This window comes from Haliotis asinina, chromosome 15 (genome assembly GCF_037392515.1).
Source record: "Haliotis asinina isolate JCU_RB_2024 chromosome 15, JCU_Hal_asi_v2, whole genome shotgun sequence".
Lineage (NCBI taxonomy): Eukaryota > Metazoa > Mollusca > Gastropoda > Lepetellida > Haliotidae > Haliotis > Haliotis asinina.
The window spans coordinates 12,336,373-12,349,716 of NC_090294.1; the positions used below are offsets into that span (position 1 = coordinate 12,336,373).

General features: G+C 42.2%; 1 protein-coding gene across 6 annotated transcripts in view; it reads right to left on the bottom strand.

The window, feature by feature from the left end:
• Nucleotides 1-681: 681 nt before the first annotated feature.
• LOC137265149 (5-hydroxytryptamine receptor 4-like) overlaps nt 682-13,344 on the bottom strand; it is a 100,209-nt gene continuing 87,546 nt past the window's right edge. For 5 of the 6 annotated variants that reach the window (XM_067800467.1, XM_067800470.1, XM_067800469.1 and 2 more), the window contains one exon: nt 682-3,613. In XM_067800467.1, coding sequence (XP_067656568.1) covers nt 1,789-2,823 — 1,035 coding nt within the window. In that variant the 5' untranslated portion in view covers nt 2,824-3,613 and the 3' untranslated portion in view covers nt 682-1,788. Of the gene's footprint in view, nt 3,614-8,981; nt 9,015-13,344 lie in introns of those variants that run through there. The other variant, XM_067800472.1, reaches the window with a different exon arrangement.

A 13,344-nucleotide genomic window follows, 5' to 3' on the forward strand; every position in this document is an offset into this window, starting at 1 on the left:
AGGCACTAACGGTTCAGCAGCGCTGAAGGCCTTGTGCATATGAAATAAAATCGTCAGTTTGTCTGGAGAGTGAGTGAGTTTAGTTTTACGTACGCCGCACTCAGCAATATTCCAGCTATGTGGCAGTGGTCTGGACAATCGTCGAGTATGACAGCATGAACTGTTTGTCTGGGGAAGACAGGATTGTTTACAAGCAACAGTGAAGGTGATGCAGCATAAATCAACATTCACCCACGCATCACGTAAACAATCGACTTTGTCCCAGCAAACTAAAACAGCACCCAACGCCTTGTGAATAAAACGAGCGAGTGAGTGAGTTTAGTTTTATGCCGCTTTTATCAACATTTAAGCAATATCACGGCGGGGACACAAGAAATGGGCTTCATACATCGTACATGTGGGAAATCGAAACCGGATCTTCATGCTGACGAGCAAACGTTTTAACTATTAGGCTACCACCCCGTGGATACGATGAAATACAATCACAAGTTCGCTTTTTCACACGTAGCGGTGACATAACCAGAATGAAGGTTGTGCGGCATAAACCAGCACTTACTCACAATAAATCAATCATTATCCATCGGATACCCAGCCAAACGATTGTAAACAGAAACACTGGGATGCCCCCAAATCCGAAAATGTGAAGATGACAGCGCAGGTCAGATGACAAGACACGACACAATAACTGACAGAACTTTATTGTAGTGTTAATACAAAGGGTCAGAGCAGTACCGTTAGTGGCTGGGGAGGGATGGGGTGAGGTGGGGTGGGGACTGGTGGGGAGGCTCATGCTCACAAAATAACCTGTAGAACATTATCAAAGTTATCTTCGTATGTGAATAAACTACCAATGTGAAATACCAAAAATAGTGTTAGATTATTTGTTAAACAAACAACTTGTAAACTTCGAAATCAAGCTTTTCATATATTAACACATCACGGTAGTCGACGTGTGTGCTATCATATCCATCAAATAGAACCACAACAGGTGCTACGAGTTCCCTCCCCTTGATGTACCCCCCACCCAGACAATAACTGGGTGGGGTCTGTATTCTATCGACTCCTTAGAAAGGATGACAGGGTTATAAATGACACACAATAATCATAGTTCTTTCATAAAAAAATTAGTAGAAGCCATTCTTAAGAACACACTAACGGTTATTTAATCAAAACTACCCAGTACACAGGGGAGAGAACTCAAATAATCTACATGCACTTGGAACTCATCGGGAGATATCGGTCTCCGTGTGGTAAACAGGACAATAAACGTTATCAGCCGAGGTGATCCGAATGCGCTATGTGGTGTCTCCGAGATGGCACATTCGGTATATTGTAAGGATTTGCGTGATCTGTGTTCACGTGTATATAATGAAAGTCTGAGTATCACCGATTCGAGATTGGGCTCGATGTCATGGAATGCAAACAGCTCGTGCTCAAGCACGTGTTTTTATTGGCAAGTGTCTATAAGTCACATGATCACAAGGTACAAATTGAATGTTCAGTGTCTTTACCCTGTGACGTATGAAGTCATACCCGTGTGAGAACGCTTACACAGGTTTAGGGGCTTTTTTGACATTTGTGGAGTCACGTTCTTTCACGTGAGAGGACGTCGGACAAAAACATGGCGGTTCACGTGTTCTGTGGCGCGTGGTTGACGTGAACCTCCGACAGCGTGTGGTGAGGTTTTTGAAGCCTCAGCTGTCATACCCTGGAGTTACTTGTGCTTACTTCGACAAACTCACTGGTGCTAAAATCTGATGTCCGATGCCTGTCACGTGAGTCCTCATGTCATTCCGACACCTGTGTATTCCCCGCTATAACGCTTTCTTCATATTCGCTTATACCGCGGCAGATCTTGCACATGAATATTCTCCTGAAGGCGAACTTGAAGTTCCTATTGAATTTGTAGTAGAGAAACGGGTTCATCATTGAGTTGAGGTATCCTAGCCATAGCGCCACAGCCCAGGGGGTGTACGGGATTTTGTAACCTATGATAGGGTCAAAGATGTTAAAGATGAAAAATGGGAACCAGCAGACGCTAAAACATCCCATAATGATACTCAGCGTCTTAGCTGCTTTTGTCTCCTGTTTGAATTTCCCCTTCCCTTTGTGATGTTTATGATGAGAGGTATCAAGGCTCCGGATCTGCATGGCCTGTCGTCGGGCCGCAAGGTAGATCTTCCAATTACACACGCCCATGAAGACAACGGGAATGTAAAATGCTATAGCCGAGCAGATGAGAGCGAAGGGTATGTTCACAAAGAAGGGACAGGCGTTTAACTCCGGTGGTGCAGCACAGTTCAAGAACTCCTCGATTCCGATCTGATTCCATTTGTTCATGATGGGAACAAATGAGATGAAGATGGGGACCACCCAGCATATGAACAGCATGATCGCAACGACCCGCCAGGTCATGCGTTCGTGAAGAAATGGCCGGCAGATTGCAAGGTAACGGTCAATGGCCATGCATGAGAGGTGGAATATAGAGACGGTGCATAACATCACGTCCATGCTGGTAACAACAGTACAGAACGTATTCCCCAACATCCATTCCTTGTTGGATAACTGTTGGTATATCCCAAACGGCATCACGCACAAGGCGACACTCATATCTGCCACAGCCAGAGACACAACAAACGCGTTAGTAATGTTCCGTAGGCGACGGTGGGTGACAACAGCGACGATGGTGATGGCGTTACCAGCTATCGTCATCACGGGGATGAACACCAAGATGGTAGCGATGGTGTAACGTCCAACATCGTCGAATGTCGGTGGCGCACCGGCTTTGTCCGCCATAATCTCTTCACAGGTTAGGTTTGGCATTTTGTCCGTATCGTTGTCTTTATTTATGAGGGACACATTTGCTGAAAGTTTCAAAAAAGCTTTCCCAGGTTTCAACAGCGAAGTCACAACTTTTTTCCAAGTTTAAGCAGAGGTCAATGCTTCGGGAGGTGACATTAGTATTGCACTATTTTGTCCAGAACATAACAAGGCACTTCCCTCACCAGGATATCACTCCTACGTTCATCCAGTCTCGTGTATGCAATGTAAGTAAAAGCTACTAACAAGATCCCCTTGCCTTTCGATCCAGCAAGTTAATCGTGTTAGCTTAGGCCAACAACCCACTTCAGGTCTGTCTCAGCAGTGCGACAGATAGAGTCTAAATACGACCTGTCTATGCTACAAATATACACTGGAGCTTACGTTGACTGCAACAGCACAACAGCCGACCCATCCACACTGAACGACAACGCCCGGTACGGCTTTATCACCACCGCAGATTTCAATACATAGTTTTCACTACACTGAACAATCCGGAAATGAAACTTTTTAATATTTGACCAACATCCGCCGATTTCCCGTATGGCTATGTCAAGGACCCGCACTGCCAATAAATCTCGTGGCTTGAAGACACTAGTATTCAACAGAGCTCCTCGCGAAGTGGCTGCTTCCGAACAATAGTTCCGTCACATGCGGTATCCATTAAAGTCAAAACTCCAATCTGTTCTCTGGGGGCGGGTCCCCGGCACTGTGATGTTCCCGATCTTCCATATTTGGGCAGGCAGCGGCGACGACACGATACAACCACCTTCACTCAACGGCACATCCTGACCTGTAATGAAACGAAACAACGTCAGCAAAGTTTATACTTCACATCTATTCATCGAAAAAGAATATAAAATTAATAATAATAATAATTAATATAAAAGTACTAACGACTCTTCTACCTCAAGTTAGTGCACAAAAATGTTGCGAGTGCCAGATGATTCAACTCAATTTGAAAGCAAAACCTCTTTGAAAATGAAAACAACTTTCGAAAAACATGCAAAGGAACGAATGAGCGAGTTAAGTTTCACGCCACACTCAGCAATATTCCAGCTATATGGCGGCGCTTGCAAAGGAAGTCCTTTGGAAAAGGATCAGAACATTAAGAGAGAGCCACGGTCAATACGCTTGTGGATGCCTGGGACGATGAATGAATGGTTGGTCGACCGGTCAGACAACCCCTACCTGTCTTCAAGATCAATAACACCTAGAACGGTCTGTCAAGTATTAGGCACGTCAAGTCTGTGACGGTGACGTCGTGTTTACAAGGCAGTCCACGACTCAACCACAAGGTGTGGAGTTATGTAACAGAGATTTATCTATGCCGGAACAACACAAACACGGAGATTGATTTCGGAGTAGCTGATGTCGTAGCCCGTTAATCCGCCATGAAGGATCCCCTCCATCACGGACGCTAGCCAAAGCTGTCAATAAGATTGAACGAGAGTTTATTCATTATTACTAGATGGCTAAAGTCTCTGCGTGGGAACGTTTTATTCTGTAAGAAACTAAGCGCCACGGGCTTACCTTCAGAATCGCGAGGTAACTACGTAAATAGCCTGCAGTATCAGGTGGTCCTATAAAGAGAGTTGCATTTCCTCTTATTGATATCATTGATACTTTCATTTAATCTAAAAATATCCACGCGGAAAGGTTAATGAATCTACCTGCGTAGATGACCGTTTTCATACGGAATTTACATGGCTCATACACTGTCGAAATCCCCGTTTTACGTAATAGCCTGATAAAAATAACTACCCAAAACACAAATAGCAGTCATGCATTAAAACAAGCGGATTCTAGTCAAAGCAGCACTCACATAAATAAAAACATAACCAGAGCCTTTGAACAATCGCTCTGCTTTCCTGTTCTCGAAACCAAAGAGCTTGTTGACAGCCTTCAAAGGCACCTGGATTATACCTGCTCTAAACCTGTAGTGTGTGGACATCAACATGTTAATTGCTTTCATTGATTTCTTAACCACCCGTCCCATCCACCCACCACTGTGTTGTTGCCAATTCCTGCCCTCAAACGCCTACGCAACAACACAGAGATTCTGTCCCATAACGACAGAAAAATCTGATGATAGTATTATCTATGCTTTGAATTGAATCCGAAAATCATAGGACATAGGTGCGTAATTCTGTGACCCACATATAAGAAGAAGCATCGTAATTTTGAATAGGCACCAGTTGATATAGGTGGAGCAATGATGGTAGAGTTTTGGCAACTGAATTCTATGTTTGTTTGAGATGTATGAGTGTTTTCTTTATATGGATGTATCGCACAACAACAGTAGTGCTCTTACGTCATCAACCCCACTGGTGACAAAATAGGGCAGTGGTGATGTCAGAGCTGCACTTACGTGGTGTGATACATCAGTATAATTGCCTACTTTTATTTGTTAAGCGCCATACATTTACTCAATTAGTTTAATCTTTATCATTCAAGCTTTACGATTACCATCGGCTAAAAACATGTCTGGACCACACAATCCGCTGACACCACGTGGATCGATCAACGCTTGTTGGATACGACGCCATGCTTAAACCAAGTCAGCGAGTCTGACCACACGATGCCGTTAGACGCCTATTGCATACGATACATACGGGTCATAAATCAGGTGTTTACAGGTGATTAATTGAAGGTTCATATCTACACAGTTGGCCAATGTACTAGTGACGTAATCTCATCGCTCTAGCAACATGTATACAGAGTTGGAAAATATAATTTCAGTTCGAGTCTTATCAAATTAAAGGTGATCGATTTCAAATAGCTGGAATTTCAATAGCGACAGGCTGCCATCATGGCGTAGAATTGACGAGATAAACTAAATAATTGAATGAATCGATAAGCATCAAATATTGAGATGAAGTTCAAATAATTAAATTTCAAAATATCAGAGTTCGAACAAGGACACGTAAGTTTGGTGATCTGCCGCTTTAAGCAATAATTCAGCAATATCCCCGTGCGGGGGACACCAGAGATGGCCTTCACAGATTGTACGCATGAGAGTGATCGAACCAGAGTCTCCGGCGTGGTGCGCCAACGCTTCAACCACGAGGCCACCACACAGCCCACTCTAAATGAAAAAGTTCCAATTAAGGACATATTGAAGTATTTGAAATGGCCCGTATCAAACTATGAGGTTCGAATTAAGGATATATGAAAGGAATTGAATCATATAAATAGATGTTCTGGATCCAAAGTTTATATATATTACATTCAATACATTGCATTTGTTTCAGCTATACATTTGCAACGCCATGTGCAGCGACAATGTCCATACATCGCAATACTCTTGCGTGGACAAAGGTGAAATTGATCATATTGACTACATTAATGTTAGTCTGGTAAATAGACATGTGACGACACTCGTCCATTTCAGATCAGGGCCTGGTTCCTCATAGCGATCTTAGCTCTACGACAGTCGTAAGTCCACGTTAAGTACGACTGTTGTAGCGCTGCGGTGGCTTCGAGAAACGGGACCTTGGCCTTGACCTCCAAACGCATAACACATATCAATACCTGACATCATGCAAACGAGGCCGTATGCAAACATGTGTAGTATTTTGAATTCAGTCACCAGGTGAATCACCGCTCGGATCAGGTCGGGAAAGGTATCGACCTAATGTTTCTAGAATTGGAGACGTAAGATGTGAAGCACACCATACGTGACTTTAACCCTTCTAATGACAGTCAGTTCAAACCATGTCACACCCGTAAAGGTCCGGTTGCTATTAACGGCGACTGTGGTTGTCGTAAGAGGCGACTAACGGGATCGGGTGGTCAGGTTCGCTGACTTGGTTGACACATGTCATTGGTTCTCATTTGTGCAGATCGATGCTAATGTTGTTGATCACTGGATTGCCTGGTCCAGACTCGCTCATTTACAGACCGCCACCATGTAGCTGGAATATAGCTGAGTGTGGCGTAAAACAAAACTCACTCATTCAACCCACGTCATAGTTCATAGTCTCAGTGAGCGTTGGTGGGGTAGCCTAGTGGTTTAAGCGTTCGATCGTCACGCCAAGACCCGGGTTCGATTCCCCACATGTGAAGCATATTTTTGGCGCCCTTCTCCCCCACCCCTCGAAATCAGACGAAAAAATGTCAGCTGTTACAGCCGAATACACATACAATATTTATAAACTTGTGTATATCAGTAGACAAAGACATCTGTCACAGCTACACATGCAATATGATAGGGTCGTTGACAATCGTTTACATGTGTTCCGTGCACTATATTTGAAGTAACCTTGGACTTGCAAAATGTGCAGTCGTTCGCAGATATATAATTGAGGTGTTCTGTTGTGGACACACTGGAATGTGACAGAATTCACGGAATTCGATCACAACAGTGAAAAAGAATGATAAAAGAGATTCAGTATGAATTATTTATGATTAACCTAGTTACCTGTCATGTTATCTGTCACGATATTAATAGACCTATATGCCAATGGCAGCTTGATCAATCGATCACCTTTGCTTTGATTGAAATGAAGCACACATTCGTTCAGTGTTATAAACGAAACATTGATGTGGGCAATACGAACAGGAGCACTATGTACGGAATAATAAGAATAATAAATATGAAAAAATAGAATATATATATGATGATGCAGATAATTTTATGATCTTGATCATCATCATCTTGTAGTGAAATATCCATATATTTCAATTACAAATTTGTTTCCAAAAACGTTCATTCCCCGATGGTAAAATATATGTCACCAACAGTCTAAGCTTGTTAGAGGCGAGCTCGGTCATTCGTTTGACACATGGTAACCTAGTTACCATGAAAGATGTTCATGATACCAATCATTGGATTGTTTGGTCAGCAGAGTTAGAACATTTGTCTTAGTTTTGCTAAACACAATTTCCTTTCATTTCAGACCTTCCTTTCACAAAGTACTAAGGTGATGGTAAGTCACTGTGATAACTTACTGCAATGTTACAGAATGGGACTTAAGGATAACCTTAGCACAGGTTGCTTTGTGAAAGGAGTCCCAGGTCACCAAATAACACCTCTCTGCCCCTGTCTGGGTAGAAAACCGATTGAAACGCTACCTTTGCCTCAGTGGGGGTTCAGAATACGCTGAAAAATTACAAAACTTTTGGTGTTGGTAAAAGATTCACAAAAACATCACACATGCCTGAAAAAGAACAGGTAATACATACGTAAGGTATGGGCCAACAGGAAGTAATGCCGCCATGGCATTAGGTGTGCATGTACATGCAGGCATCTTCCTATTGCGTGTGATGTTACGACTGTTGACGGTAGCGTTGAATAACAAGCGCAAATAGTTAAGAAGCTCCTTGTTTGACAAATCGCTGCAGAGATACCGATAAACTAGCAGCACGTGCTTCATAACTTATTCATTTGGTATGTTCATTCACTGACAATACTATTTATCATGTTACACAGCTGTGCAGGTGTGTATGTAATATTCACGTCAAGTGAGATACAGAATTAAATGTCGCATAGTTTCAGCTATATTGATGTTGTCGGCTGTGACAAATATCTTTCAGCCACGTGACAATGTTAGTCATAGTGGTAGAGATCAATACCAACGATGATGATAATGGTGATGATGATGATGATGATGATGATGATGATGATGATGATAATGGTGATGATAATGGTGATGATGATGATGATGATGATGATGATGATGATGATGATAATGGTGATGATAATGGTGATGATGATGATGATGATGATGATAATGGTGATGATGATGATGATGATGATAATGGTGATGATGGTGATGATGATGATGATGATGATGATGATGATGATGATAATGGTGATGATGATGATGATGATGATGATGATGATGATTACACCTACAATGGTATGACTGTTAAATACAACTCAATACAACGGACACCATAACCTCGATCTACGGGTCATTGTGAATTCCACTTGCATTCTCAGCTTCATGAGGAGTATACGAACCATACTCCTGAAATCTATCCCCTCTCCGACCGCGATATTAGAACTGGATAAACACAAGCATTCCTTAAATAGGAGCAAACTCAGGCTATCTGATCACAGGCATGTGATATGAAAGTTCAACGGATCTAAATGTCACTACAACTTATGTATACCAATGTCTGCCAACGGAATCAACAGCCACATAAACAACTACCTTCACTGCTACCAGCGTCGGCGATGTCGTGACCCTCCCGCAGAGTCCAGTAAAGGCTGTTACAACTTCCACAGTTCCTAGCGCAGTCCCCGCTGTGATATGCTGTCCAGCACGACTACAGTCGTACTCCGCCTCGGTACGACACACGCTACATATCCCATCGATAATTCAACGCTAGAAGTATAATCCCTTGTTTATCGGAATCCTGTAAGTGATCATAGCTACTCACTCAAACGGGTGTATTCAATCGACTGCTTTGGTGGATGCTTTCTATTTATAGCCATTCAGCATCATCGTGAGAAATTTATAATCTATTATTGATCATCGCGACAATCGATCCTACCTGTAAATTGGACTTGGTTTTTGTCTGTCGAAAAAACGGAGACGGTTGGACGAGAGGGGAAGGACATATTGACTTGCTACGTCAGTGGAGAACAGAGCATTCAGTTGTTTAACGGACTCGCGGAAACAGACAGGCCGTGTATGTAGCGACAGATATATAGCTCGTTGAATTACCTTTAGAGACACAGGTGCCGTGCTGCCTATGGGCAAATACGAGTTACGTTCTCGCTTCCTACGATTATCGTCGAGGGTTCGAATCCCAGATTTGGCATGTCATTAAACCCTGGTCTGTTAACACCGCACAAAAGCACACAGATTGCAACACAGATCGTACTCAACACGTGAGACCCCCCACTCCCTTCCGACACACACATCCCAGTCACATTGCTTTGTGTTTTCAACCGTATTAACTAGGGATGCTATAAATAATAACATCATTTGAAGTCCACACACTAAATTACACAAACAGATTACGTTCTAGCCAGGTAACGGTATACAGGACTGAGATGAAATGTATATTTACATACCGCGTGGAAACAGCAGGTTCTTCCTTTCGACCAGGTGTATACCATTAACTGACCACCCACTCGTATATCATTTACACGATTGGTATATTTAGAAAATATCTAGAAAGCTTCAACACCATGCCCCGAATGAATTGATTGTTATCTTAGGGTATGGAATCCTATACAAGACAATCAATAATAGTGAAATATCTGGAATGTATTATATATACTTATTTCAAAAGAAATTACATTGTTTGTTTTTTTCATGCTACAAAAGAAGTTAATCAGTGATTGCAGGGCAGATTAACTGTACAGGTGTAAGCAGTAACTTCCTTTGAACAGTACATCACCGAATTACTGCCCATGACAGCCTCTTCTGATGATTGTCCAAAGGTGGCGTGACGTCATGAACAATGACGTCATCAGATTATTCAGATGACCAAACGTTACCGACGACTAATTCGCAATCAATAAACAGTAGAACAAAAGGTGCAAATCTGCCAAAGATCTTGGTGTAAAAATACATATCCGAGACATACTGTTAAGCAGATCCCGTGTGAAATAGATCCTTTGTGTGATGCAAAGCAAACACAACAAGACGTCTATAAATCAGTGGAAGCCCCTCTATCAACTCGTGACTAAGTATGAAATAATATTCGACCTCGTTTCGCAATTGAGTTCCAGCCACCAACGGCTGGACACATAGTGGCTGAAGCGTGCGTATAAGTACAATGTGTGTAGTCCACTTTTGCATATTTGCAAGCACACTCACTCACCTACACAGGTATCACAATGGTATCTTAGTGCCGGCAGTTGCAGGTGTTTTGGACAGACTAGTTCATTAGCGCACCTGTTGCAATGGAAGAACTACCTACCTACATTCTGTTACACAAGTTTTCTTTAGAATACAATCTGATGGTATTTGTTGGTACATTGGTGTCTTCCGTATTTCTAAAATCGGCGTAAAACTAAACTCACTCACTCACTGGTAAAATGCCGTCAGTATTTAATTCAAACTTCGTCTTTAACATTGTGCTTGTGACCTAACGAGGTTTAAATGACCTTAAAGGCAGAAACCATGAACACTTAACGATTGATATATGATTATATCTTTGGAAACACACGCCCAAACACTTCACATTGTACATTCAACGTGGGTGACAAATCTTTATCGGACTTTTAACATTAATTATTGACAAAACGAGTGGGGAAAATTGATTTCCAAAGAGATACTCTGTGCAGAAATCGTTTCGAACTTTTCCAGTAATTATCGACACTGAAACGAGAAATAATTTAAATATAAATAGCACCAGTAGATAATATCGATCTGATCTTAGTGGTGATTATCAAAGTACATGTAGAAAGATGAAAGCAATGAGGGGTGACTAGGTACTCTGTCACAAGGCCAGACCACAGATGTTTCTCCGCATGTCAAGACCACATGGGAAAACACATGGTTCGAAAATATCAATATGTGCTTCAGCAAGAAGAAGGCCCACCCTCTGCGTTTTCGTTTTCATCTACGGCATGTTTTATTTAACGTAACGCAATCGACGTACTATTCGTTAAATGATGTTACAGATATTGAACTTCGATTTGTCTGTCTGTCTGACAGGAGGGACTGCGGTAGGCATACGAGCCTTGGCCATAACGCTGTCTTGTGCGGTACTGTAACCGTTTAATATATACCAGGAATTCCGGTAAGCCCCTGGCTCAAATACGGAAAATCACTGCTCTGGTGATGAAATACTTTAACCATATTTAAGCCCAGGGCTAAAATTTAAAAAAACCCCAAAACAATGCACATTATTTTGATAGAAATGAAAAGAATTTCGGAAAACCCTCTAATCAGGAAACATTTTGTGTGAATTAAAAAAAAATGTTTACTCGAGTGAGTAGATGTTAACGTGAACGATACAGGTGACAGTCAAATTAGTGCGAAACATCAACTCCTATGAGAGGACTGACTCACGTCTAAGACAATGACTAGTCTCTACAGTGAGTATTTAGAGCGTCAAAGTCTGAATTCTAACACCCATGAATTAAATCCAAATTTAAGCCCATGGAAAGAAATCCCTTATTTTAGTCCATGGGCTAAATTTCGCGTGAGCCTAAATACTGGAATTCCCGGTAAGTAGTGGTCTCTCAGCCATGTATAGACACGAATCGAGTCCAATCGAAAGACGGGTAACTTTGTATAAAGTAAGACTCGAGCACAATGCTATTAAAATAGTCTCATATTGTGACAATGTATGATGTGAGTGACGGCAGTTGGAGGAGCAAAGTTTGTCAGACAAGTCATGGTTAACAAATAGAAGACTGTAACATTCATTACCTAACGCTGTGTTAGACGTTATCAATTACCTAACGTCACCGCCACCTTAATCACGTCACGCTTTCGACATGATGAAATGACCTAACGATGTGTCCATACAGACGTTATAAATCACCTAACGCTAGCATTACCTGGTCATTGAAAGTTACCTTTAGCCGTTGCAACCTTGAGGCTTCCAAAATACCTAACGCCGTTACCACCTTCACGTTAGGAATAATTGCCTTAAAGTTACCAAAATACCTAACGCTACCCCTACCTCGACGTTACGAATTACCTCCCGCTTCCACTATCTTGACGTAAGTAATTATCTCCCGCTTCCACTATCTTGACGCAACGAATTACCCAACGCTTCCACAATCTTGACGTAACGAATTACCTCAAGCTTCCACCATCTTGATGTAACAAATTACCTAACACTGTCACTACCTCGACGTTACGAAGTACCAAACGTGCCCACCATGTTGATGTAAAAACTTACCTAACGTTTCCCCTACCTCGACGTTACGAATTACATAACGCTGAAACTACTTTGACGTTACGAAATACCACCTTGACGTCACGAAATAACTGATTACCTGATGCTGTCACCACTTAAGTTAACGCTAAGATTTACCTAACCCTTCAACTACCTTGATGTTACGAACTGCATTTGTACCTAACGTTGTCACTACCTCGACGTTACGATTTGAATAGCGCTGTCACTAAATTGAGTTTATGAACGAACACACGTTGTGGCCGACGTGTTGTGACTTGCGGGGTGGGAGCACAGGCATAGAAGTATAGCATGTTTAATTATGTGACAAGTTACAGTTACGCCATACCGATACGACTAACCCACCCCTGTGGTTAGCATAACGTTGTGACTTAATCTCCACGGGTCAAACAGTTTGGCATGTAGGAGACCTGTCTCGATCGCAATGGCTGTTGCTTCTCACGGGTTAGCGGCAAAATAGATGTATCTCGTCAATAGCTCGTTAAACTGATGTCCGCCTAAATGAGAAGCGAAGTAGCCAAGATGGAAAGCTAATTGGCAAAAGGACCGCGTCTGGCTTCTCTCATGTCTTTTAGTTGCCTGTGTTTCTGGTCTGGGAAGAACTTGATTCGCTCAATTACATAAATGAAGAAAGCACTCACGTTGATTAGCGTGGCAACTCGCTTCCCAAGGCCGTCTCTGGTTGAT